Source organism: Centropristis striata, chromosome 3 (assembly GCF_030273125.1).
Source record: "Centropristis striata isolate RG_2023a ecotype Rhode Island chromosome 3, C.striata_1.0, whole genome shotgun sequence".
NCBI lineage: Eukaryota > Metazoa > Chordata > Actinopteri > Perciformes > Serranidae > Centropristis > Centropristis striata.
The window spans coordinates 12,052,451-12,080,235 of NC_081519.1; the positions used below are offsets into that span (position 1 = coordinate 12,052,451).

General features: G+C 40.5%; 1 protein-coding gene across 1 annotated transcript in view; it reads left to right on the forward strand.

Moving 5' to 3' along the window:
* Window positions 1-27,785, forward strand: part of ppfia4 (PTPRF interacting protein alpha 4) — an 80,116-nt gene that overhangs the window by 46,672 nt on the left and 5,659 nt on the right. The window contains exons 3-25 of the mRNA XM_059328891.1: window positions 6,491-6,592; window positions 6,727-6,891; window positions 8,854-8,928; window positions 9,528-9,599; window positions 12,774-12,995; window positions 14,781-14,915; window positions 15,566-15,700; window positions 15,884-15,967; window positions 16,774-16,905; window positions 17,040-17,102; window positions 17,752-17,843; window positions 18,170-18,299; window positions 19,682-19,857; window positions 21,952-22,180; window positions 22,262-22,297; window positions 22,389-22,510; window positions 22,751-22,866; window positions 22,948-23,029; window positions 23,175-23,256; window positions 23,473-23,673; window positions 25,003-25,065; window positions 25,443-25,469; window positions 27,534-27,709. Of these exons, the coding sequence (XP_059184874.1) occupies window positions 6,491-6,592; window positions 6,727-6,891; window positions 8,854-8,928; window positions 9,528-9,599; window positions 12,774-12,995; window positions 14,781-14,915; window positions 15,566-15,700; window positions 15,884-15,967; window positions 16,774-16,905; window positions 17,040-17,102; window positions 17,752-17,843; window positions 18,170-18,299; window positions 19,682-19,857; window positions 21,952-22,180; window positions 22,262-22,297; window positions 22,389-22,510; window positions 22,751-22,866; window positions 22,948-23,029; window positions 23,175-23,256; window positions 23,473-23,673; window positions 25,003-25,065; window positions 25,443-25,469; window positions 27,534-27,709 (2,717 nt within the window). The remainder of the gene's footprint in view (window positions 1-6,490; window positions 6,593-6,726; window positions 6,892-8,853; window positions 8,929-9,527; window positions 9,600-12,773; window positions 12,996-14,780; window positions 14,916-15,565; window positions 15,701-15,883; window positions 15,968-16,773; window positions 16,906-17,039; window positions 17,103-17,751; window positions 17,844-18,169; window positions 18,300-19,681; window positions 19,858-21,951; window positions 22,181-22,261; window positions 22,298-22,388; window positions 22,511-22,750; window positions 22,867-22,947; window positions 23,030-23,174; window positions 23,257-23,472; window positions 23,674-25,002; window positions 25,066-25,442; window positions 25,470-27,533; window positions 27,710-27,785) is intronic.

Genomic DNA, 27,785 nt, shown 5'->3' on the forward strand with positions numbered 1-27,785 from the left:
GAGCATCTTTGGGATGTTCTGAATCAATGTGTCCGTGATGTCGGATGTCGATGACGTAGTATCCTTCAAATCCAACCGTTAGAGCATCCTTCCTTGACATTGGGACACAGCCACTGATACATAGGTGTGGCACATTAAGGCAGGTGTGAGTCATCAAGGGAGCAGGAAACACGCAGGGAGCAAAGAGTGAAGAGACCTGAGACAGGACAAGATGTGATTAACAAAATAAAGCAGGAAACATGAAAACTGCAACATAAGGGAAACACAAAATAAAAGCACTAGGACAGAGCAGGGAACGTCACACCCAAAACATTTTTTGGAATTTTATTCAAGGTAATAGCCTGTTTCGCCTGTTAATGGCATCATTTAACCTTTGACCCCTCTAGCTGCTCTAACTTCTGGAGAAACACGGGAAGATGGTGCATCCAAATTTTTTGGGGGATCAAAGTTTTTGGACAAGGCACTTACAATGTCTTGCCCTATAAACTGCAATACTAAGCAGTTTCTTATGGTTAGAGACTCTCTTTGTATTTAGCTTGTCCAATCACACCTGTTCTTGTTACACCTGTCATTTTTATAGGCCCAGACAGGTGTCAGGTGTACAGACAGGTGTGTTGCTGTACTGGCATGTTCAGCCAGGCATTGCACATAATACTGCACTGTATTTTTTAAGGATAGCAACGTTCCCAATTTCAACTTTAAAGAAGAATTTCGTTGTCATGCCCAGTGTTTGGGTCATCAGTGAGAAACATGAGACCAAGAGTGCAGTGTCATGGCTGCAGGGAGCACCGGGACTTTAAAAACTGTGTGTGTGTGTGTGTGTGTGTGTGTGTGTGCATGTTGTTTGAACATCTCTTGGTGCTTTGTTGGCATTTCCTGTAAGCTTGGCTTTAGTCCAAACCAATACCCAGAGGTTTATGCTTTCTCTGCTTGTGCTAAACACACACACACACACACACACACACACTACCAGACTCACACTCACACACACACACACACACAGAGGCCCATCCACAGATGCACACACTTTAATAAACAAACAGCCACCCAATCTACTTCAGTGTGATCAAACAAGAGAAAAATGTAAAAATGAACTTCCAGCAGAAAGTGTGTCTGGCTCTTCCTCTGTCGTACACTGTAACAGCAGCACTGCTGGCCTCTCACCTTGTGTAAATCTAATCAATGGCAGACAGAATAACAGAAATCATATGGGCAAGTGGATGAAGAATGGGGCTTGGAGTCCGGGAAACATCCTCCCGACAGAAGAATTGACTTCTTAGATAGCAACGAGACAGACCTTTGAATATTAGCTGTACAAGAAGGACAAAAGCAAGATCTGACATTTCACCTCTTTTCTTCCTCTGATCTGAGGAGACTTGTGTGAGGATCAGTTTACACTGCTATGATTTATCTGAGCAGGGCGGAAGGTGGAGACATTATAATCCCAGACCAGAGCAGGTGAAGCTTATCATTTTCAGCAAAAGACATTGGGCATTGTCAAGATTTTTTTACATTAAATGTTGTCTTGCAGTGGGTGTGTGTGTGTGTATTACATATCAGATATACCAGGTACAGGATGTTGTCTGACACAGAAAAGCCTAAAACATTTTAAATGCTCTATGGTTTGCAGCCAACCATCTTAAGATAACTTGATTTTTTGCAAGAACTTTAAAGGAATAGTTCACCCCAAAATGACAAACTGCCAGGTAAAAAGCTATTAAAGTTTATATACTGTAAAAACCAAACACACAGCAGGCTAGTGCTGCAGTTCCATCACAGCCTTCTCCTAAACTATTAAAGTTAATGGAGCCATCTCTTTACAGCTCCAACAGAGCATTAAATGTCCATCAAATTTGCAATATGTGGTTGTTTGTGGAGCTGTGAAAAGGTGGTACTGCTATCTGGAATGGTGTGGGATGAAACTACATAAAGTACACGTTTCACACTCAACAGACTTGGGCATGTGTAGATAATGACTCGTAAGTGTTGGGAAGTGTGTCCTTGCTCCATGAGGTCTCCAAGCCTATTTTATGTATTCATTCTTCTCAGTACAGCTACTTAATGTTATCCTGTTGAAACGCCAAAATGACACTTATATAGTATGATATTAAAGGAATATATATATCACTTAATAACTTCGTATTACATTCAATTTGTGCATGCCTCTAGCCTGGGTATACCCAGACTGCCTTGCACGGTCGAATTTCATTTCGAACCTCCAGGCAGTCTGGCAACCAGAGAGGTTTCTTAGCCCTGTTTTAGGGATCCAATCACAGAACGGGGAGGGACGGAAAGACGATGACGCGTACTACTCGACAGACGGAAGCTTGTAGTTTTGTAGTTTTCTTACGGATCCAACATGGCTGCAGCAGACGCGAAACTTTCTTTAGCTGTAGACGGCGTTTTAAATAGTTAAGAGCCAAAGTTTATTTTAAAAGAAGAACAACGTTTGACTTTACACTCATGTTTCACTACAAAAAAGGATGTTTTAGCCTTGCTTCCGACAGGATTTGGCAAAAGCCTAATCTACCAACTAGCCCCGCTACCGCTCACTGATGTAACCACGGTGATCTTGCTCCGAGCCGGGGGACAGCGGAGCCGCCGAGAGACCCGCAGCAGCTCGTCTATTGACCATAAAATCAGTGGATGTGTGGCTGAATGACATGAGGGGGAATAAGGCGTGGAAATAAATAATCTTGCAGAAAGCGAGAACTGGAGAAGCAAAGCAGCAAACAACACTCTCTCACAGACACACACACACACACACACATCAATTTCTGTCGCTCTACATACGTCATCTGGTATAACTGATTCCACTGGATGCCTAACGACTCCGACAGGGGTCTGTCCGCAACGGCTGCGTATCTACGCAGTCCGTCAACACCCACCGGATCCGTCTGTGTCGGAGCTGTTGCGGACAGCAGAGTCCCGAGGACGCACGAGATCTCACGAATTCACGCCTAATCAATTGATATAACTGGAAGATAATCAACATCTCCTCGGTAATGACTGGAGACAAATCCAGCGACTCCGTCTTAACGAGCGCTAACGAGGTCGGCCGGCTTGTTAACGAGCCGGCCGACCTCGTTAGCGAACCCGAGGTATTTTATTTTGAAAATATACCGGTGTTTTATTTTGTGTCTGTGCAAGACTTCCTGTCCCGAACGATCTGCTCTGTGCTGAATTTATGCGTAGTGCTCCGTCGTCCGACAAAAATAGAAGCTCTGCGCAAGTGTTGCGAGGGCTGTCGGATGGCCCTGCGTTGTCGGACTCATTACGCAGCGGATCTGCAGTCGGTGGAATCTCACACATTGATTATAATGGGTGCGTAACGGCTCTGACGACGGATCTGCAGCCGTTACGCATCCAGTGGAATCCAGGCGTTACGCCTGGATTCCACTGGATGCGTAACGACTCCGGCAGGGGTCTGTCCGCAACGGCTGCGTATCTACGCAGTCCGTCAACACCCACCGGATCCGTCTGTGTCGGAGCTGTTGCGGACAGCAGAGTCCCGAGGACGCACGAGATCTCGCGAATTCACGCCTAATCAATTGATATAACTGGAAGATAATCAACATCTCCTCGTTAATGACTGGAGACAAATCCAGCGACTCCGTCTTAACGAGCGCTAACGAGGTCGACCGCTTGTTAACGAGCCGGCCGACCTCGTTAGCAAACCCGAGGTATTTTATTTTGAAAATATACCGGTGTTTTATTTTGTGTCTGTGCAAGACTTCCTGTCCGGAACGATCTGCTCTGTGCTGAATTTATGCGTAGTGCTCCGTCGTCCGACAAAAATAGAAGCTCTGCGCAAGTGTTGCGAGGGCTGTCGGATGGCCCTGCGTTGTCGGACTCATTACGCAGCGGATCTGCAGTCGGTGGAATCTCACACATTGATTATAATGGGTGCGTAACGGCTCCGACGACGGATCTGCAGCCGTTACGCATCCAGTGGAATCCAGGCGTTAAGAGCTACCTACAGACACTTTTGATAGACATTCTAAGCGCCCAATAAACAGCTCCGGAGGATCGTAAACCACGCCTCCTCTACGGAGAAATGAATGGCTGGTTTCCAGACTAATCTCATTTGTGATTAGTCTGGTGTTAGCCAGGCTAGCATGCCTCTACAGTGCAGGAAGAATCCAAAAATAGAGAAAATCATTTATACGTTAAGGTAATTAGGGGCAATTTTAACAACAGCAAAACCATATCAAAACATCAATTTACAAACTCTCACACAACTCATGCAGAATAATGCACATTTTAATCCACACTGCTCCTCCAGAATGCAAGGAAGTGTTTTAAAAAGTAAGTTTTTGTGGAGTAAGAAGTTGTGTTAGAGTTTCACTTTTGGTCACTCAAAACAGTTTAAGCTATCTTCAAGAAAGTTATTGATTTATAAATGATCATTTTTGTGCTGAGGTATTCCTTAAAAAAATGTCAACAGTATCTCAGAATTGCACCTTCACTGTGCCCTCGTTTGTTCAAAATGACTGAATGCTAGACTGAAAATCGCCTCAAACATGCCATTTCTGACAGACTGAGTGGATTCCAACCAACCAGAAACCACTGTTGTCCAAATTCTAGTAGCTCATTGGTCGAGTCTTTCAAATGTGGCTATGAAGGACATCTGGAGTGCTTAAAAGCTTCAGTGAAGTGCAGAACCATCTGTCAACATTGAGGAGCGTGAAGAATGAACATCAATAAATCAACTGGCTCTCAAGTGAAATACACTTTTCTCACACGGCGAAGAATTCATTTTGAATAATCTATTCTCAGTTTAATAATGAAAAGTCTCACTGAGAACTGGGCTTTAAAGATGTGTTTGATTGTCATTGTATTTCTTCTTGGGGCAATATAATAATATTTGTCATAACATTGTGATCAGAGCAGTTCATAATGTTTTCTGTTGCAATCAAAAAAAAATAGATTTAGACATTCTCTTCAATTCAGTCAGTGGTGCAGATATGCAGGAATCCCTATTTAATCAGAAAAAATCTACAGAGAGATCTATACAAATTATTTCTATGTCTGTGTCTAAGGGATTTGACATATTCGTGATGCGTATCATTTAATCACCACTTCTATTACAATACTGAACATGTGGACATGTCTCAGCACCAGTTTGAAAATCCTAATGGTTTTATTGTACTGGTGGATTTGTTTTTTCCTGTTGTCCTATTAGACAAAACACCACCAGGCCAATTCTTGTGTACTTGCTACTGTAATAGAGCTGCAGGAGTGACTTATTTTTGTAGGCCGACGCGGAAGTTAGCCCTAGTCTTGCATAACCTGTCCTACCTGGAGCTGGGGCTAGAGAAAGGTCTGGCTTCCCCCATTATCATTCTGCTATAAGGGAATAAATGCTCTTGTTTGTTTGTATTTCATCAAACCAATCACAGTCATCTTGGGCGATGTTAAACCCCTGATGTATCGATGCTGCAAAATACAGCAGAAAGGGAAGAAAATAGTGCAGTAAAGACTAAAAATGTCAGGCTTATAGCAATAGTCTAACCATTGAGTGAGTCAGACCAACATCTCTCCAGTTCCATCTGCGAAAACCAAGGTGATTTTCTACCAAAAAAGCTCTGTGGCAAATAAAACGTTTTGATACTTACATGTTTTGATCAATAGGATCATTTCACAAATTGAAACAACTTTTAGGATTTGTGAAGCATAAAAACAGTCGCTAGGAGTAAAAAGACAGCTATGATTCAACTACACCACAGAGGTGTGTGTTCAGTGTCACCACCACTAAGTTGACGTCTAATGTCCCCAACAATCTAAGCCACTTGTTAGCAAACGCCTTTTTTCAAGAGACATAAAAGCTTTGAAATTCATGAGTGGGTCATTGAACAAAACATGAAAATCCTTTAAGCTTGTGTCAAGCACATACCTTATTATAGACATCCTGCCAAAAACCCATATGAAAAAAACATTCACTTTAAGACAAGGGAACTAGAAGTGCAAAAATGCAAACTCATTTCCAGAGTTTTAGGTCTCATTCCTGCAGTTCTCTATATAATGGCTCCCAGAAACCCAGAGGCGGGCGCTGAGGTGGGCAGAGTGGCACAGCTGAGGTTGTGTTTATGCAGATCAGATAGCACAGTGCCATTTCGGTCATCTCCACCCACTCAGACCACCTCTTATCGCAGGTGCACAGAGAGCATTTGCTCGACAACATCCCTCGGACAACAAGTTTTCTTTTAAAAGACGCCAGCCCGAACTGCCCATTATTTAAGCCTCACCTAACCTGCTGATAAAGAATTCCTCCTACAGGTACTAGCTCTGAGCTCATCATGTGCAGCTCTGTGCCAAGAGTGTGCTTGTGCCACCAAAATTGGAAAAACCTGTCAGCCACACCCACGTGTTTGCACGTTGAGATCACAGCTGCATTATTGCTCAGTTACACAAAAATAGAGCCCATTATGTTGATCACTGATACAGTGTTAACCTCTGTATGGTTTTTATGTGTGTATGTGTTATGTAGGAGTTTGCCACCCTGACGAAGGAGCTGAACATATGCCGGGAGCAGCTGCTGGAGAAAGAGGAGGAAATATCTGAGCTGAAGGCTGAAAGGAACAACACCAGGGTATGTGTGTGCATGTGTGTGTGTGGGGTGACGCTGATGAAAACAAACAATGTTTCTAAGCTTGATATTAGCATTCTCTTTGGTCGTGCATGCATTTGTGTGTGTGTGTGTGTGTGTGTGTGTGTGTGCTGTAGCTGCTGTTGGAGCACCTGGAGTGTCTGGTGTCTCGTCACGAACGCAGTCTGAGGATGACAGTGGTGAAGAGACAGGCACCCCCACCATCTGGAGTCTCCAGCGAGGTGGAGGTCCTCAAAGCTCTGAAGTCGCTGTTTGAACACCACAAGGCTCTAGATGAAAAGGTGGACACACACAAACACACAAACACACACACACACACAAATAAGGGCTGCAGTCTGTTCCAACAAATAAACACAGGGGAAACAATCGTCTCATTTGGTGTCTTTGGGATGTGGTCTTTCCATCAGCCCTGCCACTTGTTGGCTCCTAATGTGACTTTTTAACAGAATTCCTTTACTAATTAATTCGGATCAATTTGGTTTTGCTGTTAGGTTTCTCATTGTTAATGAACCTCAGCACAGCTGGAGTTTCAGAGTAAAAGTTCTCATTTGAAGGGAGGAAATTGTCGCTGAAAGGCTTTTAATGTGAAAGAGATGGCGATTTGCAGCTAACAGTAACAACAACAAAAAGGGTAAAAAAAATCTTTAACTAATAGATATCACCATGAAACTTCCTCAATGAATTACTGACATTGAGACAATTATTGTTTGTATTACAAGTTTTATGAAATTTGATGCAAAAATGCAAATGAGGTTTAAAGTGGAGTAAAATAAACACCTAAATGTGTGTTATGATTTTATTTCTGCTAGTATAAAAGAAAGCATGTCTCAGAATTGTCCAAGGCATATCAGAAAAAATGTTGTGTTTCACCTTTGGTCAAAAGATGGCAGCAGTTTAAAATGCTTGGAAAATATGACAATATATTTATATAACAGGGAAAATCTGAAATATTAAATGTACTTCTTTGTTCAGTTGAGACAAATAAAAGATCCCAGACACTCTTTGAAAATTTCTACTACCCAATACTGTATCCTGTTACTATTCAGAAGGTTGCCAGCCAGAATTTTCCGCAGTTATTTTTCTTCCAGAGTGCGTATACTGAAGATGCTGATATCATATGAAATTAAAAGATCTAAGGAACCTATAGAGCCCAATCATGTCAGGATATCATTGCGGGAAGTTGCTGCAAAGTTAGGCAAGTTTGGCAATTTTCAAAGCGGTCATGTGACCTCTGACATCATGCTATTTAAAGGAAAATAACGTACAGTTTAAAAACCACATCTTTTTTCTCATGTAGTACAAATTTGCCATTTCCGCCTACTGTATTTTAATATTTGTGCATACTGAGGTTCCTAGACAGGCTTTGAACTACATAAACTAGGTATTACTGGAAAGCTGAGACTCTTGGATTTAATGAGCCCAGTTTTCTTCATGTGGGATGATGTTAGTCATCAGTAGTAGCCACTTCATTGCAGTGAGGGCATTTCTTGAGTCTCAACCTCACTGTATAAAACGAGCTGCTGTGACCTCTAGGATAATCACAGCCTCATGAAACTTTACAACCATAAACTATAGACCTAGAGCATTCAGAGGGTGTGCAGCTTTCCTAGGTATATTGACAATTTGGGGATTTCTTAGCAGTTTGAAGAACAGAAATGCTCTCCAATTGCGGAAAATACAGAAATCTCCAAAGTGACCAAAGTTTTTTAACCCAAATCTCACCATGGATTCTTCTCTGTTGTTCTTGGCATATTGATGTTATATACTGGAGGATTTTTCTGACCATTTTTATCCATTCACGGTATAAATAAAATTGCATTATTCAGCACCAAATGTGTGTAGCAATTGGTATCAACCCAAAAATTGCTGTAACAACTTACAAACGGGACAAAGTTGAAAATGGAAATGGACTTTAGAAAGCGTATCCTAATGTTATGATCCATTATACACCATAATAGGTTTCAATAAATAAATATTTGATTAATTAAGTCATAACTCAAATTAATCTTCAGGTTCACAGCTTTCAGATGATGTCCCCACTTCTCAAAAAAAAGGACCCTGAATGGTAATTTGTTAAACCGTACTAGCAAAGTGAATTAAAACATTAATTCTGAGATGCTCCCTGTTTCCATATTGATATTTTCTGTGTTTCTAAATGATATTCAGGATTGTGCTTCTCCACAAGTGTGCCATCACATTTCTGGGCTTTGTCTTGATGTGTGTGTTCGTGGTGTGTTCCTCAGGTACGTGAGAGGCTTCGGGTGGCTCTGGAGAGGGTGGCCACCCTGGAGGGACAGCTAGCAACTAACACACAAGAGGTGAGGTGTGTGAATGTGTGTGTATTCAACTGTGTGTGTTCCTGTGTGTGGTTATTGGTAAGTCAAACATCTGTTCAGTCCCTTGCAGACATCTGTTGAAGCCTCCAGTCTGATCTGATATACGCTTCAAGTGTCACACTGGGTGAGAGGCTCTGTCTTCTCAGTCTCTCTGCTCATATTTGCACAGAAACAAACGTGCATCCTGTACTCTTCTATTCAAAAATGTCATTAAAGACATCATTGTATAAATTTGAAATAATGCTAAATATTCACAGTAGGCTCAGTTAAAGCAAAATCCCATAGGGTTATGTAAGATTTAAAGTCAAAACTTGTTACGTTGCACTGATCACACAGTCTTGTAAGAGGAGCAGACCCTTACTGAAGCAGCCCTTCCCTCCTTTATTCTGAGTATAAATCATATTTGTAGTTATGTAAAATATGGCAGGGCATGTTGTCTGAAGCATGCTGGCAGCCTGAGAGCCAGGCTTCCCTCTGGGAGGCAAAGTTTTGTTCTTGGATACACTGAAGGAAAGGGAAAGACAGTAAATGTGTGAGTTTATTCATTGTTCTTTTTTCTTTCTTTTTAATCTACATTGCAGTTGAACATGGTGAGACAAAGGAAGGATAGTGACTCAGTGGAGCGAACAGATGGATCCAAACCTACATGGAAGGTCTTCCTGGCTGTGTGATTGTTTTTCTGCTCTGTGCTTTATCATATGTTTGCCTATAGGATTTGTCCGTATGGATGTCAGTTGTGTCTTTGTATCTTATTTGTGTCTTTCTTTGGGCACAGTTATGATTTTCTGAGGTGCGCTTGTATAAGCTGCTTATACAGTCATGGAAAAAATTATAAGACCATTTTTTTCTTCAATTTATTGTTAATTTTAATGTGTGGTACAACTAAAGGTACATTTGTTTGGACAAATATAATGATAACAACAAAAATACCTCAAAAGAGTTTCATTTAAGAGCTGATTTTTTATTTTTTTTCTATTTTCCATGGTTTTCTTAATAATAACCAAAATAATTAAATTAAACTCTAATGAGCTATTTTTTATTGTTATTATATTTGTACAAACAAATGTACCCTTAGTTGTACCAGGCATTAAATGAACAAGAAAGCAAGGAGAAAACAAGGGTGGACTAATAATTTTTTCATAACTGTACATATTCTATAGATAGATAGCGGGCAGTAAGCCCCAGTTCTGAGAAGCAGGCAGCACAAAAAAAAATCAATCCAAATAAAATCAATAACAATACGATATATGCTATATGCTATAAGCTATATATAGAGTATTCTCACTGCTTTACCTTGCCATCACACAGCTCTCTTTAAGTTTATACGAGGAGCTGAAGCCATTTTATGCTACCAGATTCTGTTGACAAAAACTATCATTTTAATTTGCAGAACACAGGAGTTTCTGGCTTACCACTCCCTCAATCGGTTAACTTTTTTGTCTTATTGTGTGACAATATGAACTACAGGTGCATCTCAATAAATTAGAATATCGTAGAAAAGTTTATTTATGTCAGTTATTCAATTCAAAAAGTGGAAATAACACATTATATAGATCCATTACACACAGAATGAAACATTTCATGTCTTAATTTATTTAATTTCTTCTAATTATAATGATTATGGCTTACATATAATAAAGACCTAAAATTCAGTGTCTCAAAAAAAAGTAATATTACCAAAGACCAATTTTAAAAACGTATGTTTAATATGAATATGTTGGCCTCTGAAAAGTATGTCCATCTATATGCACTCAATACTTGGTTGGGGCTATTTGACTTGAACTACTGGAAATTGACTTTTCCATCATATTCTAATATATTGAGATGCACCTGTAGTCCTTTAAAACACCAAAGTCACACAATAACACCAACTAACTAACTGTTTGAGGCAGTGGAAGACCAGCAAATCCTGTGCTCTGCAAGGGAAATTTACTGTATAAGTCAATGTGGTCTGGTGTCTTTGACGAGAGAATAGAATGCCCTCAGTTTCCCCCAGTGAAAAGTGGTGAAACTGATATTGATCCTATACACTTACTATGAATAAGGACCTCGTACAACCCCACTTTAAAAAATCCAAACTATCCCCTTAACACAGCTTCTCACATACACACGATAGGTTAAGGGAGCTAAATGTGGCACAAATCCTCCTTCCTGGTAATTCTGATAACATTAAAACCCTTGCACTTCATTTGAATCCTGTCCTCCATGATTTGAGGCCAGCCCTGAAACGAGAATGCATTATGTAAGTGTGTCTGGGTGCATCCACGGGGAGTTACAAACCTCCCTGTGATTAAACAGCAGAGCCTGTTTGTATCTTGATGGAAATCGCCCTCCTCTGTACAGAGCGGCAGCCGAGGATGAGCAGCAAAAGATCCACTTTCATTGACTTATTGACACTTTCATTGAAACTCTTTCACTATTTGGCTTTGGAATAAAGAATGCAGATAGATGTGTTAAAATACTATAGTTTTATTAAAGGAATAATCAAACTTGGAAAAATCAGTAACTTAGCATTAAGGAGGGATGAGAGCAAGGAGAAGAGGAGTAAGGGAGAAAAGATGAAGAGAGAATTGGCTGGTGTTAGGAGGAAGAGTGGAGTTTAGAGTGTGAACTGTGTGAACACACACGCTGTCAGGACATTTTCCACAGCACCTGCTGCCCTGCTGTCAGTCACTGCCCCCGGATGTTGCAATTAGAGGATATTTTAATTCAAAATGCCATAAAAGTATCATGACCACATAGGACTGGGCGATAAGGACCAAAAGTCATATCCCGATATTTTTAGGCTAAATATCGATACGACATATATCCCCATATTTTTATTGCAAAGTAAGAGCAAATGTTCAGTCAAAGTCAAAGCCAAATATGACATGTCACAAGTAGTTTTATTTAAACCGTTTATTTAAGTGAACATAAATATTGTATAGCAACAGGAGTACCTTTTTTCTTAAAATCAAAGCTCCATAAAGTGCACATTTAAATAAAAAATATGTTAAATAAAAATAGCCTATGAAATAAAATAGGCCAATCTTTTTCTGAAAAAGATATATTTATATGAGAAAAGAATAACGAACATTACAAAATAACTAAATATGACAATCCTTAGTATGGGCAGCATTTATATATATAAAGAAAGGATGACTATATCAATATATGCAATATGGTCTTATTCCATATCATATTTAAAAAAATATTGATATATTTTTTATATTGATATATCGCCGAGCCCTATGACCACATGTACTTTTACAGCAGGAGCCCTAACAAAGACAGAGCCATCCCCCCTGGTGTTACTATACATTATCAGTCACATAAGGCTATAGTGCTATTTCCAAAAGTCCCTGGAAGGAAATCTAATCATGGCTACACTGGAATTAAGAACAAATGCACAAAACTCCAGGTGTGTTTTATTACACAGCCTCATACCATTTCGCCTCATTCCTCTCCGTGGCTCCATGTTTATGTTACTGTAAGGTATTCATGAGCAGACAAAATTGGAACATGAGGGGGTCCTGCTAACTTTTGCTGCCCACTGTGTTGCCTGTCTGAATATGTGTCCCTGAAGGTTTGTTTAATTAAGGCCCTGGAATTAACTGCACTTTGAGCTGTGAAGAGAAGAGAAACAACATCAAAACAACAACATGGCAGCCTAACTTCACACAACCCACCCTCGTATGCATAGCACACTTTTATATCTAGGTCATCCAACTTTATCAGTTCTACAACAACTCTCAATGTCCTCAACCCATAGTGTGCACATTTGTATGTGTCCTAAATTATATTTGAAGTGAGTATATTGCCATTCATTTTGTGCGTCCACCTTACAGAGACTGCCCAACGGCTCCATAGACGCCAACGATGATGGCAGCCGGGTGTCCGAGCTTCAGGAGCTGTTGGATCGGACCAATAAGGAGCTGGCCCAAACCCGCGAGCACTCTGCCACTATGAACAACCGGGTGGCGGACCTCGAGGCAGAGCTCGCAAATGCACGCCGAGAACTGAGCCGCAGCGAGGAGCTGTCAATCAAACAACAGAGGGAACAGAGAGAGGTGAGAGCAGAGGAAAGTGCTTTGTTCTGGGAGTAAGTGCTGAAAACAGCGGGCCACAGAAACCTGGAGCTTTCTAAGTGAAAAGCTAATAGAATTTAAAATTCTGCTTTTTTATGTGAAAAATATGACTCTATATTAACACATAACTATATCGTTATTTAATAAATATGCCTTTGTTCCCTATGCCATTGAGATTTCTCACTCCTACAAAGAAACTGTCCATGAGCAGATGGCTACGACTGCCTGAACACACACTACATTGTGTTGTATTAGTGTGTTTTACAGAGACTAACAGGGACATACTAGATTATATTTAAAGGGACAGGTCACTCACTGAAAAATAGTTCCACAGGTAAGAGGATTGATTCTGGGGTGAACAGTCACATTAAAATAAAATGTTTGAAAAGTCTATTCCTAAAGCTGTTTATTGTACCTGCTTGAGTTTATTGCTTGTTGGCAAAGCATTATTATCAGTTTTATCAGTATTATCAGTTAGTACAGATGAAATACTGGCTGTAATACAGGTGTGAAGTGATGATGACACCAGAGATGTGTGAGCAGCAACCACGCAGTCTTCGAACAAAGCTTGTCTATTGATTGTTTCAGATACATAGCTTTTGCATTTTCGTCAGTGGTCATGCTACATTTGCTTGATTTTTGCGTGATGTTTATTTATAACACCGTGACACACCACAACAAAAATGTATTACATGAAGCCAGAAGTAAAACAAATAATGCAATGGAAGCAGTTGTTTTTTTCTCAAAAATTGCTTCTTGTTATTCCTGGGGGGGAAACGCTATGATTGTGTCTGTGTGTCATCTATAATGTTCCTTCAAATTGAGTCTAATATTTGTGGATGGCCACAAAATAAACATGCCAATGCTGTTTGCAACACATGGCTTTAAAATGGACACAATAGTTTTTTTCTGGACTCAATATATTGACTTTTTACGTGACTTTTGGTGCTTTTTTGTGTTGTGTTTAAACTAATGCTGCAAATGTTTGACAGGCAGTACAAATTGCCAGGGAGAAAACTAGACTTCCCAAGCAGACATTTCAGCGGTTTATGTGCTATTTTGATAATGAAATATTATAATACATAATGTTTATCTCATTGCAATTTTTTATTAACAGAGCCTGAAAGTCTATTTTATTCGTTTTGGTTGTAGTTTACTTATTTATGTTTTATTTATCGAGGATATTTTAATATTTCTTTTCCACATTTCAATTCCAATGTTTATTATTCTTGAGATTTAAAAATTAATTTCTGTGGAAAACTAAAACAACATTGATACAACGACACTATCGTATCTATCTATAGTTTCTGGGAAAATATATCGTCCTAAAAAATGTGTTATTGTGACAGGCCTAACTATATGTAGTCCAGTGCCGGAGCTAGTGAGACCAAATCCTGGTGTGGCAGCTGGATTACCCTGCAGTCGTGCATTGAAATTAATGTGTCCAGTTTAATGTGACTTTCAATATGAACTACACCAACTTTTGGTCTTCTATTCAAATACAAATCCAAACAGATGCTTTTGTTGGTTGCACACATACAAACACTGATGATGACATCTTTGTACACCACTCTTATGAGGTTTAACTGGCACACATTTGTGTCATAGAGTACTTTTTTTTTGTATACAAACTGTAGATATACAAAATAATGTGAAGGTTTAAAATGGGGGAATTTGGCCTCTCGCTTTTGGCTTTACCCTGCACATTGTTGTAGGCTTGTCTGTCATGATTTTCAAGTTGTTGTTGTTGTGTATCTGCACCCACAGAGAGAGGATATGGAGGAGCGGATAACAACATTAGAAAAACGCTACCTCGCTGCTCAGCGGGAGACCACACACATCCACGACCTCAACGACAAACTGGAGAATGAACTGGCCACCAAGGACTCGCTGCACCGGCAGGTAACAATCGCACAACAACACACAGGGAGCGTGACTGGGATTTAAGCAGAGTGTCTGGGAAACAACAACACAGCGAGCTGCTCCGTCACAAATCAGTTAATGAAGCCTTGGAAGACACAAGGACTAAATCAATATTTATAAATGTGCCGTGTCATTATTCTACTGTGGCTTCCTTGGATGTGTTACAATCCTAATGCGTTGTTAAGTGACACCAAAAATGGCACATTTGTCTTGATGCAAGGTGACATGTGAGTTATGGATTCAGGCTAATTAATGTGCTCTGCCTTTTCTCTCTTGTAACATTTTAATATTTCATGCCTCAACAATGTCATCCACACTAAAGCCGAGATAGAGACAAAATCAGAAAATCAATAGTGTTTTTAAGACTGTGACAATATATGGAAGAATAATATAGTGTGTGTGTGTGTGTGTGAGAGAGAGAGAGAGAGAGAGAGAGTAATAGAAGCATCCTACTCAAAGGTTCATGTGTAGTTCAGGGTCGACCTGAGTTCAGCTCCATATGGGGAATACCAGAAACATCTTCCATTTGTGCCCACATGTCGTGCCCTTGCTGCTCGCCGGATGCACTACACTGATTTCACCTCTTTCGTGATCGCACTAATGTATGTGTGTGTATCTGTGTGTGTCAGAGCGAGGAGAAGGTGCGCCAGCTGCAGGAGATGCTGGAGATGGCAGAGCAGAGGCTGGCTCAGACCATGAGGAAGGCTGAGACGCTGCCAGAGGTGGAGGCTGAACTGGCACAGAGAGTAGCTGCACTTTCCAAGGTAACACACCAACACACCAACACACCAAAACATACACCAACACACATCTGTAGAAAACATAATAAAAGACACTGATGCAAAAAAATGAGAACCATTTTTTTTTCATAGGTACGAAACATAAAAAGAAGATAGACAGAGTTTATGGAGGCAGTTGTTCTTACATGTCAGTGTCTCCCCCTGCAGGCTGAGGAGCGCCATGGCAACGTGGAGGAGCGGCTCAGACAGCTGGAGTCACAACTGGAGGAGAAGAACCAAGAGCTTGGAAGGGTGTGTGAGCATATGAGCGTGTGTGTGTATGTGTGTGTGTGTGTGTGTGTGTGTGTGTGTGCACCAGCCCTGCAGGGTTCCTCTGACCTCTCACTTTTTTGTGCGTGTGTGTGTGTGTGGGCTGATGCTTCACATTAGTCGGACGCCTTGACTCATGGCTCTGTGCTCTCTCATGCATACACGTATACATACACAAACACACAGGACAGACACACATATGAAGAGCTCTCCATTTTCCCGGTGCATTGTTGCATGAATTTGAACCAAATCCACATATCTTGCTGCAACACAATCCCCCTCCTCCCCGCTCTATAAGACTGATTGGCTGCTATCTTTAGACTCTGAATAATTCACGCAAGGCTAATTTCTCTCTCTCTCTGTGCCATCTCATGACTATATTTAGTTAAAGGAGCTCTCTGAGGATGCAGATTTGTGTTTGTGTGTGTCTGTTAATTTACTTTAATGAAATTACTGGAAAATACATATTGAAGCACAGCACTTCCTATCTAAGAGAAGGCATTTAACCCTTTTTCATCGTCACGTAAATGACTGTAATTAAATCATTCTAGCTGTGAGATCCATTGTTGGCCAAGAGGACCTATATCTGGCAGCTGGTGATCTTGGGCTAAATACACACTTCATCCTTTAATCCATGCAGAGATGCTTGATTAGTGGCATAAATACACCCAAATGGAGTCTGTGTCAAAAGAGAAAATTTGATGATGTCATCCCCCACGTCTGGTTCTCTCTCTCTCTCTCTCTCCTCTCTCTCTCTCTCTCTCTCTCTCTCTCTCTCCACTCTTCAGGCTCGTCAGAGAGAGAAAATGAATGAGGAGCACAACAAGCGTTTGTCTGACACAGTGGATCGTCTGCTCACTGAGTCCAACGAGAGACTGCAGCTCCATTTGAAAGAACGCATGGCTGCCCTGGAGGACAAGGCAAGGCCTGCAAACATACATCTCATACCGCTATTGTTATGGCCCCACAGAGCAAATTAATATACAGAACAGCACATGTTCTACTTGGACACACAGATTTGTTTTGACACAGTTTCATGATTTCTTTTCTCTAGAACTCCCTCATTCAGGACCTCGAGAACTGCCAGAAACAGCTTGAAGAATTCCACCACACCAGGGTCAGTCGATGAATCATCCTCATGAATCACCTCGAATGATTCCCTGAAAACTATCGTTGTCTCCTCATTTATAACTTACAGACTCCATATCAGCAGTAGAATGTAACCAAGTAAATTTACTAGGACTTGGTTTCATTTAAAAAATTACAATACCAGTACAAACACCAGTACCCTTAAGTCAATACCGATACCAATATAGCACTTCATGTGGTACCTTCTTTTTCTACTTCATCCATACTTTGAAATCTTTTGATGACATCTCAGCTGCCAACTACGTCAAATACACCTCGCTTGACATCATCACACCACAGACTGTATGGGTTGTAGCTGCTCCGATAGAGGGTAAATCACAGATCACATGAAATCAAAGAACTCATGCTCTGATTGGCTGTAAGAAAGGCATACATATTATTTTCTAGGTTTGGGTACAAAAAGGATTAAATGCAGGTATATTTTGACCGTAGAGGGTTCAGTACTATTTCATTTTTCAGGAAAATGCTGCATTGTATACCTTTAAGTAAACAATCTGAATACACTGCCCATATTGCCCCTTGCTATAATAATAATAATGCGAAAAAAAATAAAGTATCTATCTATCTATCTATCTATCTATCTATCTATCTATCTATCTATCTATCTATCTATCTAGGAACGGCTGATTGGAGAGATTGAGAAGTTGAGAAATGAGATCGACCACTTGAAACGCCGCAGTGGGGCGTTTGGAGATGGAACTCACCCTCGGTACACACACACACATACTGTACCCCTCCTCCCTACATGCTTTTCTACTATACACACTGTACAACATGTTGGTACATACATTTTTTTTTATTACTTTATTGCAGGTTATGAAATTACACATATTATCAGCTTCATCACATATTCAATTCATCCTGCCACATTTATGCATTTTTTACAAGAGGCAATGCCAAAAGAATAAATAAATAAGTAAATAAGATATTCATTTTTAATTGTTTGCTTATTCAATGAATTGTTTCATTAAGGAAAAGTATATACATTATTGATGAAATATGTTTTGTTGTTGTTTTGTGGATATTGTATCTCAGGTCTCACCTGGGTAGCTCCAGCGACCTTCGCTTCTCTGTGGTGGAGGGCCAAGATGGCCACTACAGCACAACTGTGATCAGGCGGGCACAGAAGGGCAGAATGTCAGCGCTACGAGACGACCCAAATAAGGTGTTAATTTTGTCTTTATCAGGCCGGAAAAAAAAACCCACAGTCCTCACATACACATACACTAAGATTCTTACAGATCACAACATCATGTGTCAACTATTCTCCTAACCACATACAGCTCCTTACTAGTGCTTTATCCAAGTTCATGTCTGCTTTGCCAGTTAGTGTCAGTGCTTGGCTGATGTTTGATGACTGTCATGCCTAACTCGCCATTCTCTACTAACCTCTCTGTCTCTCTGTCTCTGTCACCTGCTGCTGTCTGGACATGCTGTCTGATGTAAGTTCCCTGTTCATCCATTTCTTCTCATAACTGGCCACATACATCCACAAGTGTCATATTGTAGCCAGCATTTTTACATGTATGCGTTTAATCACAGAGAATGACTTCAGATACATTTATTCATGATCAGTGTATGTTGTATTTAAAGGGATAGTTTGCATTTTCAAAGTAGGGTTGCATGAGGCACTTATCCAGAGTCAGTGTGTTAACTAGAGAGGTTAGTGGCCGGCACACCCCCAGTGTGGAGAGGCAGGCAGGAGTACCAGCACAGAAGCTAAGTAGTTTAATGTTGAGAACAGGGGCAGATAATAAATGTATTTTAGCCACCTAAAAACATCAATATCAGTTAGTGTTCGCTATTTTTCCGAATATTTTCACTGCTTTACCTTGTCGTCAAGCAGCTCTAGTGGGAACTAAAGTCATTATCTATGCTGTCTTCAAAGTCACCTGATTCCTTTGAAAAAACAATAATTTAACTTTCAAGTAATTTGACTTTCGTTGCCTTGATTAAAATGTTTGTTTGTGTTTTTTTGTAACTTTGTTGAATCTGAACCAACCCTTTAAAACACCAAAATCACAAAATAACATGAACAAACTAACCGATCGAGGCAGCAGTACACCAGCAACTCCCATGTTCTGCAAGGTAAAATTATTGTTTTTATCAATGAAGTCTGGATGTTTTGAAGAGACCATAGAGAACAGCTTCAGTTCCTCGTCAAAAAGGACTGTCTTACAAGGTAAAATAGTAAAAAAAAAAAAATACAGGGCACACTCAATTACGGAAGCGCATTGCATTCACTGGATAAAAAAAAATAGACACCTTATCTCATAATAACGAGATCCTGATCTCATAATTACGAGATCTTTTCTCATAATTACGAGATCAGGATCTCATAAATACGAGAAAAGATCTCGTAATTACGAGAAAAGATCTCGTAATTATGAGATAAGGTGTCTATTTTTTTTTTATCCAGTGAATGCAATGCGCTTCCGTACTCAATAGATGTTTATTGTTTTGTTTTATTGGGTTCTTTTGCTGTGTCTACATGAGTTAAAGCTTGTGTGTGTTTGTTGTGTCCAGGTGTGCGCTGTGTTTGAACAGGACTACCCATCGCTGCGTGGGAGCGTCAGCCACCTCCTCGGCAGCGACATAGAGGCAGAGTCAGACCTGGATGATGACGTTAGCTCGACCCTGCTTTCCCCCAGCGGCCAGTCTGACGCTCAGACTCTCGCTCTTATGCTGCAGGAGCAGCTCGACGCTATCAATGAAGAGATAAGGTGACAAAGCACAGGCACATTAGATTACAGCACATGACAGTTTCATGATCCCCATGGGGGAAACTGGGTCAGTGCAGCAGCACTGAAACAGGATACAGATAATAGGAGAACAAAGTATTGAAGATAATACAAGCAATTATTACTAGAAAGAAGACATTTTGAATATACTACAGCAACATAAAGGTCCTGCGGCTCCATCGTGTTAATGCAATGCATGAAGGCCTGTGGCCAGACAGGATGAACCACAACTGATAGTGGCATTAGATAGAAAGATGATCAAAATGTAGATAAGACTCTCCAGTTCTGTTTCTTGCTGGAAGAGGACGCTGTTTATTCCAGTTTACAGTAAACAACGTCCTCTTGTGACACCTCAGAATATGCTTCTGGGGAAGAGATGCAAAGTAGATGCTGATTATGCTGCAGAGAAGCCAGACTCCTTTGAAGATTTTTTTTTAATTCTATTAAAGGTAATTTTACAATGCACTTTTTGCCAAGATCTTTGCATTATTCCATTTTTTCATACACTTGTAAATTATAAATTGTAGCCTTGCATTAAACACTGTTTCACTATATTTAATGAGTTAATGACTGAGTGCGGGTGGTGGACAGTGAAACAGAAGAGGTTTAGGAAGATCAGGACTAAGTGGGATAAAAAATTAAGAAATCAATGTTCCTAGACTTCCTTATCTCAGTTTGTTTTATCTTTAATTTTGTATGTAACACATGCAACACATTATCTTTGTCAATTTGTGTTTCATTGAATTATGTATTTCTTTTATTTTGAAAAACTTTTTTTTTTTATTTGCTTATTTTTTATATTGTTCCATTCTCAAAATACAATAATTATAACTTTTATATCATCGGCCTAGCAATCAATATATAATTTATCTATATAATGGAAAAGAGCATTGACACAACAATATGCTGAATATATAGTCTTCTTTGGCTGAATAAAGTATTTAAAATAATTGTAAATGACACATATATAAATTAGGAGTATTTCCCAGATTTGTGTAATAAATAAAAAACTAGAAAATTTCCTCTGGGGAAATTTTGAAAGGGCCACGGAGGCTACTGCCGGTGTGTGTACACTATGATGAGACTCTTCAGAGATTTCAAACTATGCCCTTTAACCTCAAAATGTGTGTGTGTGTGTGTGTGTGTGTGAGAGAGAGAGAAACATGTATGTGGAGGAGTGTGTGTGTGTGTGTGTGTGTGTGTGTGTGTAATTAAAATCACATAAAGTTACCTGTGTGTGTGTGTGTGTGTTTGTGTGTGTGTGTGTGTGTGTGTGTGTGTGTAGCGAAAATCGCATAAAGTTACCTGTGTGTGTAATTAAAATCACAAAGTTACCTGTGTGTGCGTGTGTGCGTGTTTGAAGCAGGTGTATGCATGTGTGAGGAGTGTGCGCACTTACACACGTGTGTGTGTGTGTGTGTGTGTGTGTGTGTGTGTGTGTATCTGTAACTGTAATCACATCAAAGATCAAAGGCGATCAGATCAAAGCAATCAACAGAATTAACTGATACCACCTGTTAAAGTTCCGAAAGAGTGACAGCAGCCAGAGGTGGACTGGAATTTCTGGCCTCAAACAGAAAGCATTTTTGGCAAAACCATAATACCTATCATTGATCCGACTTCACTTTGAGCATCCCGAGTTCTTCCTGAACGTCTACATATGTTTTTTTTTTTTCAGAAAAATTAGAAAATAGCTTTGTTAGAGCGATCTTAAAAAACTGTTCCATCTTCCCTTTTTCAAATAACTCCCTGCGTTTTTAATATGGGACCCAATGAGGCTGTTGGTGGTGTTGGTGCCGCATCTGTGCATCGTACAGAAATTCCGGAAATTGCGTCCGGAAGAGGAATAAGAAGAAATCCACAGTATAACAGTAGTGCTCGGTGCGATTGCCCCGAGGCCCTAATTAAAATACAAGTCCGACTTGCAGAACAAATGAGAAATTCAAAATAAGTGATTTTATTTTGAGCTTTTTAACTATTTTTTAATTCATATCACAGAAACACACGGTGTGTGTAAATTAATTGATTGTATATTCTTTGTTAAAAAATAAAAAAAACGTGCATGTGTGTGTGCAGGATGATCCAGGTTGAGAGAGAGTCAGCAGATCTCCGCTCTGACGAGATTGAGTCTCGGGTGAACAGCGGCAGCATGGACGGACTCAATGTGACACTTCGACCCCGGGCGCTGCCCACCTCCGCTACTGCCCAGTCCCTGGCATCGTCCTCCTCCCCGCCCACTAGTGGCCACTCCACACCTAAACACCACTCACGCAACACCAGCCACCATCTAGGCATCATGACTCTGGTCAGAGAGCACACATGTCATCCAGCAGTATGTTTATTGTAAAAAGCTGTGTCTGTAACTGTTTGTTGTTTTCTTTGACAGCCAAGCGACTTGAGGAAACACCGCAGGAAAGTAGCCGTAAGTTTTCAAACACAACTAAAACAGTACTGTTCTTTTGTCCAAGTGTGACTTTCGTGACTGAGTTGAGTTGCTCTCGTGACTCTTCTAGTCTCCAGTGGAGGTGGACAAAGCTACTATCAAGTGTGAGACATCACCTCCCTCATCCCCCCGAAGTTTACGGCTAGAAACCAATTTCGCCCAGTTCACAGGCAGTCTAGAGGACGGCCGAGGGTAAACCCACACACACACACACACACACAAAGCACAGCATCATAAATCAGTATCAGTACAGATTTGGTGTCAGTCTGTGTTTTATGACTCCACTTTAACTTTCCACTGACGAATTTTAAAAAAATTGAAGTGGCTGAAATTGGATGTAAAGCTTTAATTTTGCTTCAAATACACAAAATAAAAATTTTGCTAATATTCTAAAGATTTTAACCCAATTTTCTCCGTCTTAACTGTTTGCAGCAAGCAGAAGAAAGGCATCAAGTCATCTATTGGTCGATTGTTTGGGAAGAAGGAGAAGGGGGGTCGAATGGAGCAGACAGCAGGCAGGGACGGACAGTCTTTACCAGCCTTGACAGGTACACTCATGCACACTACATACAGTATCGCATAGAGAGTGTGTGTGATTTACAAAAAAACACTTTTTTGCTGTATTCCAGACTTTGACATGGGCATTGGTGACACTATGACTCTGGGAAAACTGGGCACACAGGCTGAGAGGGACCGCAGGATGAAAAAGAAGTAAACACATCCCTTTTTTCTCTTTCTCTTTCAATCTGTCTGTTTTTCCTCTGATTCCTGTCATTTTAATATGTTCATTTACCATTTCTCTGGCAATTCTCCCTTCCTTCTGTTTTTCTTTGAACATTTTTTATTATTTTGTCAGACATGAGCTCCTAGAAGATGCCAGAAAAAGAGGTCTGCCTTTTGCCCACTGGGACGGCCCGACTGTCGTGTCTTGGCTGGAGGTACTGCCCTAATTTACTTCTACATCTACTTACCATACATTTTCATAAAACCTCCCTTTATCTTGCTATCTTACGCTACGCTACTTTAATACAATGATAAATGCCACGATATCAAATACTAGGCAGACCATTACAGCCTGCATTCCCTTCCCCTTCTATCTGACCTTATATGGCGACAATGATGGTGACGTTGAATATCTTGATGACTCTCACCAGCTGTGGGTGGGTATGCCAGCGTGGTATGTGGCAGCCTGTCGTGCCAACGTGAAGAGCGGAGCCATCATGTCAGCTCTGTCGGACACAGAGATTCAGAGGGAGATTGGAATCAGCAACCCTCTGCACCGACTCAAACTCCGCCTGGCCATCCAGGAGATGGTGTCCCTCACCAGCCCGTCTGCACCTCTTACCTCCAGAACGGTAAAATAATACAGCAGATACACCTCCACATGATCCCACATGTGCATACACAGACAGCAAATAAATAAATGAGCACATGAAACTACACAAAACTGCAATCCAGTATTGTGATTATGAACATTACATTACCCTACACAAAACAACCACCTCCACGATTTGACTTAAAAGGATAGATTGGATTTTTGAAGTGGGGTTGTATGAGATACTTAACCAGAGTCGGTGTATTAGTCGGTCTGCATGCTCACAGTTTGAAAAAGCAGGCAGAGGACAGGCACATTACTTTTAGCCAGGCACATTATTTTAGCCACCTTAAAAAAATCAATAAGTTTAAGTGTATGCTGTACAATATTTTCACAGTTTTACCTTACCGTCCGACAGCCCTGTTTTAAGTTTATTTGGGGGGAACTGAAGACATTATCATTACATTATATAGACATTATGGACAGTCCATGGCCTAGAGGTTAGGAATCGGCTTGTAACCGGAGGGTCACCGGTTCGAATCGCAGAAATGCTGCCCAATGCGTGGTGTGTTCACTGATGTGTCAAAAGGATGGGTTAAATGCAGAGGTTGAATTTCCCCATTGTGGGACTAATAAGGGAACCTTAATCTTTATCTTATCTGTGCTCTCTTCAAAGCCACCAAACAAACAAAATGTAGCTGATCTTCTGCTGCCTCGATGGGTTCGTTTTTTTTGTCTTATTGAGTTACAACTCCTGTGTTCTGTCAGGTAAAATGACTGTTTTTGTCAATGGAGTTTGGGGGCTAAAATCCTCAGCGGTACATAGCATAGCTTTGGTGCCTGACCTCCTGTCTGCCTCTTCAAACTTGGGGTGTGCCAACCACAATCTATTGTAGGTAATACTGGCTATGGATAAGTACCACAAACAACCCCACTTCAACAAAATCCAAATTATCCCTTTAACCTTCACTCTACACCCTGGGGTGATGACTCCTCACTCTGGTTTGCTTTTTTTGTTCTTCAGTTCAGACCACAGTACTGGGTTGACTTGTCCTTTTCCGCTGCCATAAACTGCATGAGGTTCTGTGGGAAATCGACTCACAAATAGTGCCACATATAGCTACAAGCTACCTGCCTGAAATACACTCCCTCCCTTGGCATCACTCAACACAGTGTTTGTCTGTGTGTGTGTGTGTGTGTGTGTGTGTGTGTGTGTGTGTGTGCGTGTGCGTGTGTGTGTTTGTCTGTGTTTGTGTGCGCACATGGTGGTTGGTATGTGTGAAAATATACACGAGTGCATTCTTGGGTGTGTTTTTGCACGCACGTGTGTGTATGTGTGTGAACGGGTGTGTTTTCGTCCTCTGAGCAGTCCTCCGGAAATGTGTGGGTGACTCATGAAGAGATGGAGAACCTGGCTTCCTCCACCAAAGCGGTCAGTACCATCTGGGTGCTCCCCTCCCCTTTCCCCCCCAACCCAACACTCTCTCACCTCACACCGTCCCCACCGTGACACACATATGTCATCTCCTGGAAGACCCCTTTAAATACACACTACAACACACATTAACAGATTTTTGTGCTTTGTGTATCTGTAAGTGTGTATACTGTCATGTGACCTGTGTTTCTGTGCAAAGATCGTTTAATGATATGAGTGTTGATGTGTGTGCAGGGTAAAATCTCAGAAGAGCTGTGTGTGTGTGCGTGTGTGTGTGTGTGTGTGTGTGTACTTCTGAATGTGCGATGTGTGTGTCTTTAGTTATGGCCTGTCTCTCTGACCTTGTATATTGTCTCTACAATGCTGCCACTCAGGAGAATGAGGAGGGCAGCTGGGCACAGGTGAGGTCACTGATCTGCTAACATCTGTCTACACACACTCTGAAACCGTGCCCGCGCTCTTCACTCACACATACACTCATCAGTGTATTTGAATATGAGAGGGCAGCCAATTCACTGTCAATATCAAGCTCTGGACACAGTAATTGGGAAAGTGGACACAGAGGCAGAGGAGGGGGACACAAAATAATCGGCAGGAACCAAAAAATGTTTTATAAGGAAAAGTAGAGTAATTTTAGTTTTATTTCGTTTTGGACACCACACACTTAATTTTGTTCACCTCAGTTAAAAAATGTCTCTTTTTGTAATTGTGTTGAACTGACACATTAATCTTATGAACGTGTTTGTATTTGCCAGCAACATATTCCTTAGCAATTTGCATGTTTTATCAGCATAATCATGGTCCTCCCACACCGGCATTTTCACTTAGTCTACCTGATTATAGCTCTTTTCAAGACTGTGTGTACAAACCGTGCTTGATTGGCATACAATTAATATCCCGATCACTTTGGCTGTATACAAAATTGCATATAAATACTATTCATAAAAGTATAGCATAAAATTAAATATGTAGTGTGTTCCAACTGCAAAGTGTGGATTTTGTATATGCAATAAATATATTAATGCTTTACATATTCCGTAAGACAAAATAAACCTTTTTTGATCCCCAGGGGGAAAGACAATAATAATACAGATAGATAGTGAAAGTAAATAAAGTATAAATAAATAATACCCAAACTAAACTAAGAATAAAGTAAAAAAAAATAGTATGAGGAAGAGTTTCACACCTTCTGTCTCTATACTATTATAGAGACAAAAAGTTTTTGTTTGACCAGAAATAAGGCCAAAAATGTAGTATAAAAATATAGATATATAGTTATTATCATTTGACCTCTTATGTGTTATATTTGCAACTTGTGTTGCAATATACTTCATTAAACATGATTGTGTATTGAAAGTAAAAACAAAACAAAAAAAACAAAATTTTCAAAATCATATTTTATCTATCAAGATGTCGATCCAGTACGTCTAAGTGAAAAGAACTACCAGGTCATATAGGTGAGATTGTGCTGGGAAAAAATACATACACCACCATGGCATGATAAACATTTTTTAAGTGGCAGAAGAAAAAGTATTCAAAAACAGACAAAATAGCCCAAGACTCCAAAGGGTTAAACAAGGAAATATTTTAGTAATTTTTCATGTGCCTTAAAATAATACTGGACAATGTTAAATTAAGTTGAAGAAGTAGTGCTGATTTCCATTTGCGAAAAATGTCAATGCAGTCATGTGATGCAGAGAATAAGTAGTCCTGCAACAGTCTGCTGGTAATCACTTACTTATTCTTTAATTTAGTACACAATGTGCAGTGCGCACAGTTTGAGTATATAGTATGCGGTAAGCACTTTCAAACGCAGCCTGTGATCGAACATTTTGACCTTGACTCTGAAACCAAAGCAGCTCAATGGAATTCAGCCATCATTAAATGTATTGATTATATCTGCGTTTTCCTATTCTGACATGGCTTAATGTGGTCTGCGAAAAAAAGGCCTCTTGGTGAATGAATTTTGGTGACCTCTTGCAATTCCGAGCATAATTCTACCCTGACATCAATCTGAGCTGAGGTCTTATCAGAGAAAACGACTCAAGTGTATTGAATAAAAAAATATTGATGGAACGGTACATAATGACAATGCAACTTACCAGCGCCATGGACCTGGATCACTGTCATTAAAGGCAGCCATTTTTAATATTATTAGTAATACTTTTACTGTCAAGGTGTCTGCTGTAAAAAAGGCCTGCTGTACAAGTAACACCTACACTGCAATCTGGTTTAAACATTTGTATTACCCAATGTATATTATTTCATTTATTTAGTTATACAAAATGACAGATTTAATTAGTTCTCCCCCTGAGTAGCTTTTGGCAACAAAGAACATTGTTTTTCCACATAAAACAGTCCCACAGCTATGTCCATGTGTCCAATATCTAATCCTGAAACAGAAAGCAGTCTCTCTCTTTTTCTGTTGCACAGACTGGTAACATTATGTACTCCTCTCCCTGTAGACTCTGGCGTATGGCGACATGAATCATGAGTGGATAGGGAACGAGTGGTTGCCCAGCCTCGGCCTGCCTCAGTACAGATCCTACTTCATGGAGTGTCTGGTGGACGCACGCATGCTGGACCACCTGACCAAGAAGGACCTGAGGAGCCACCTCAAGATGGTGGACAGTTTCCATAGGTCTGTAGCTACAGCGATCAGCTGAGCTGCTGTTTGATCAGCAACCGCTTTCATCTGCTAACTGGACACATTAGCA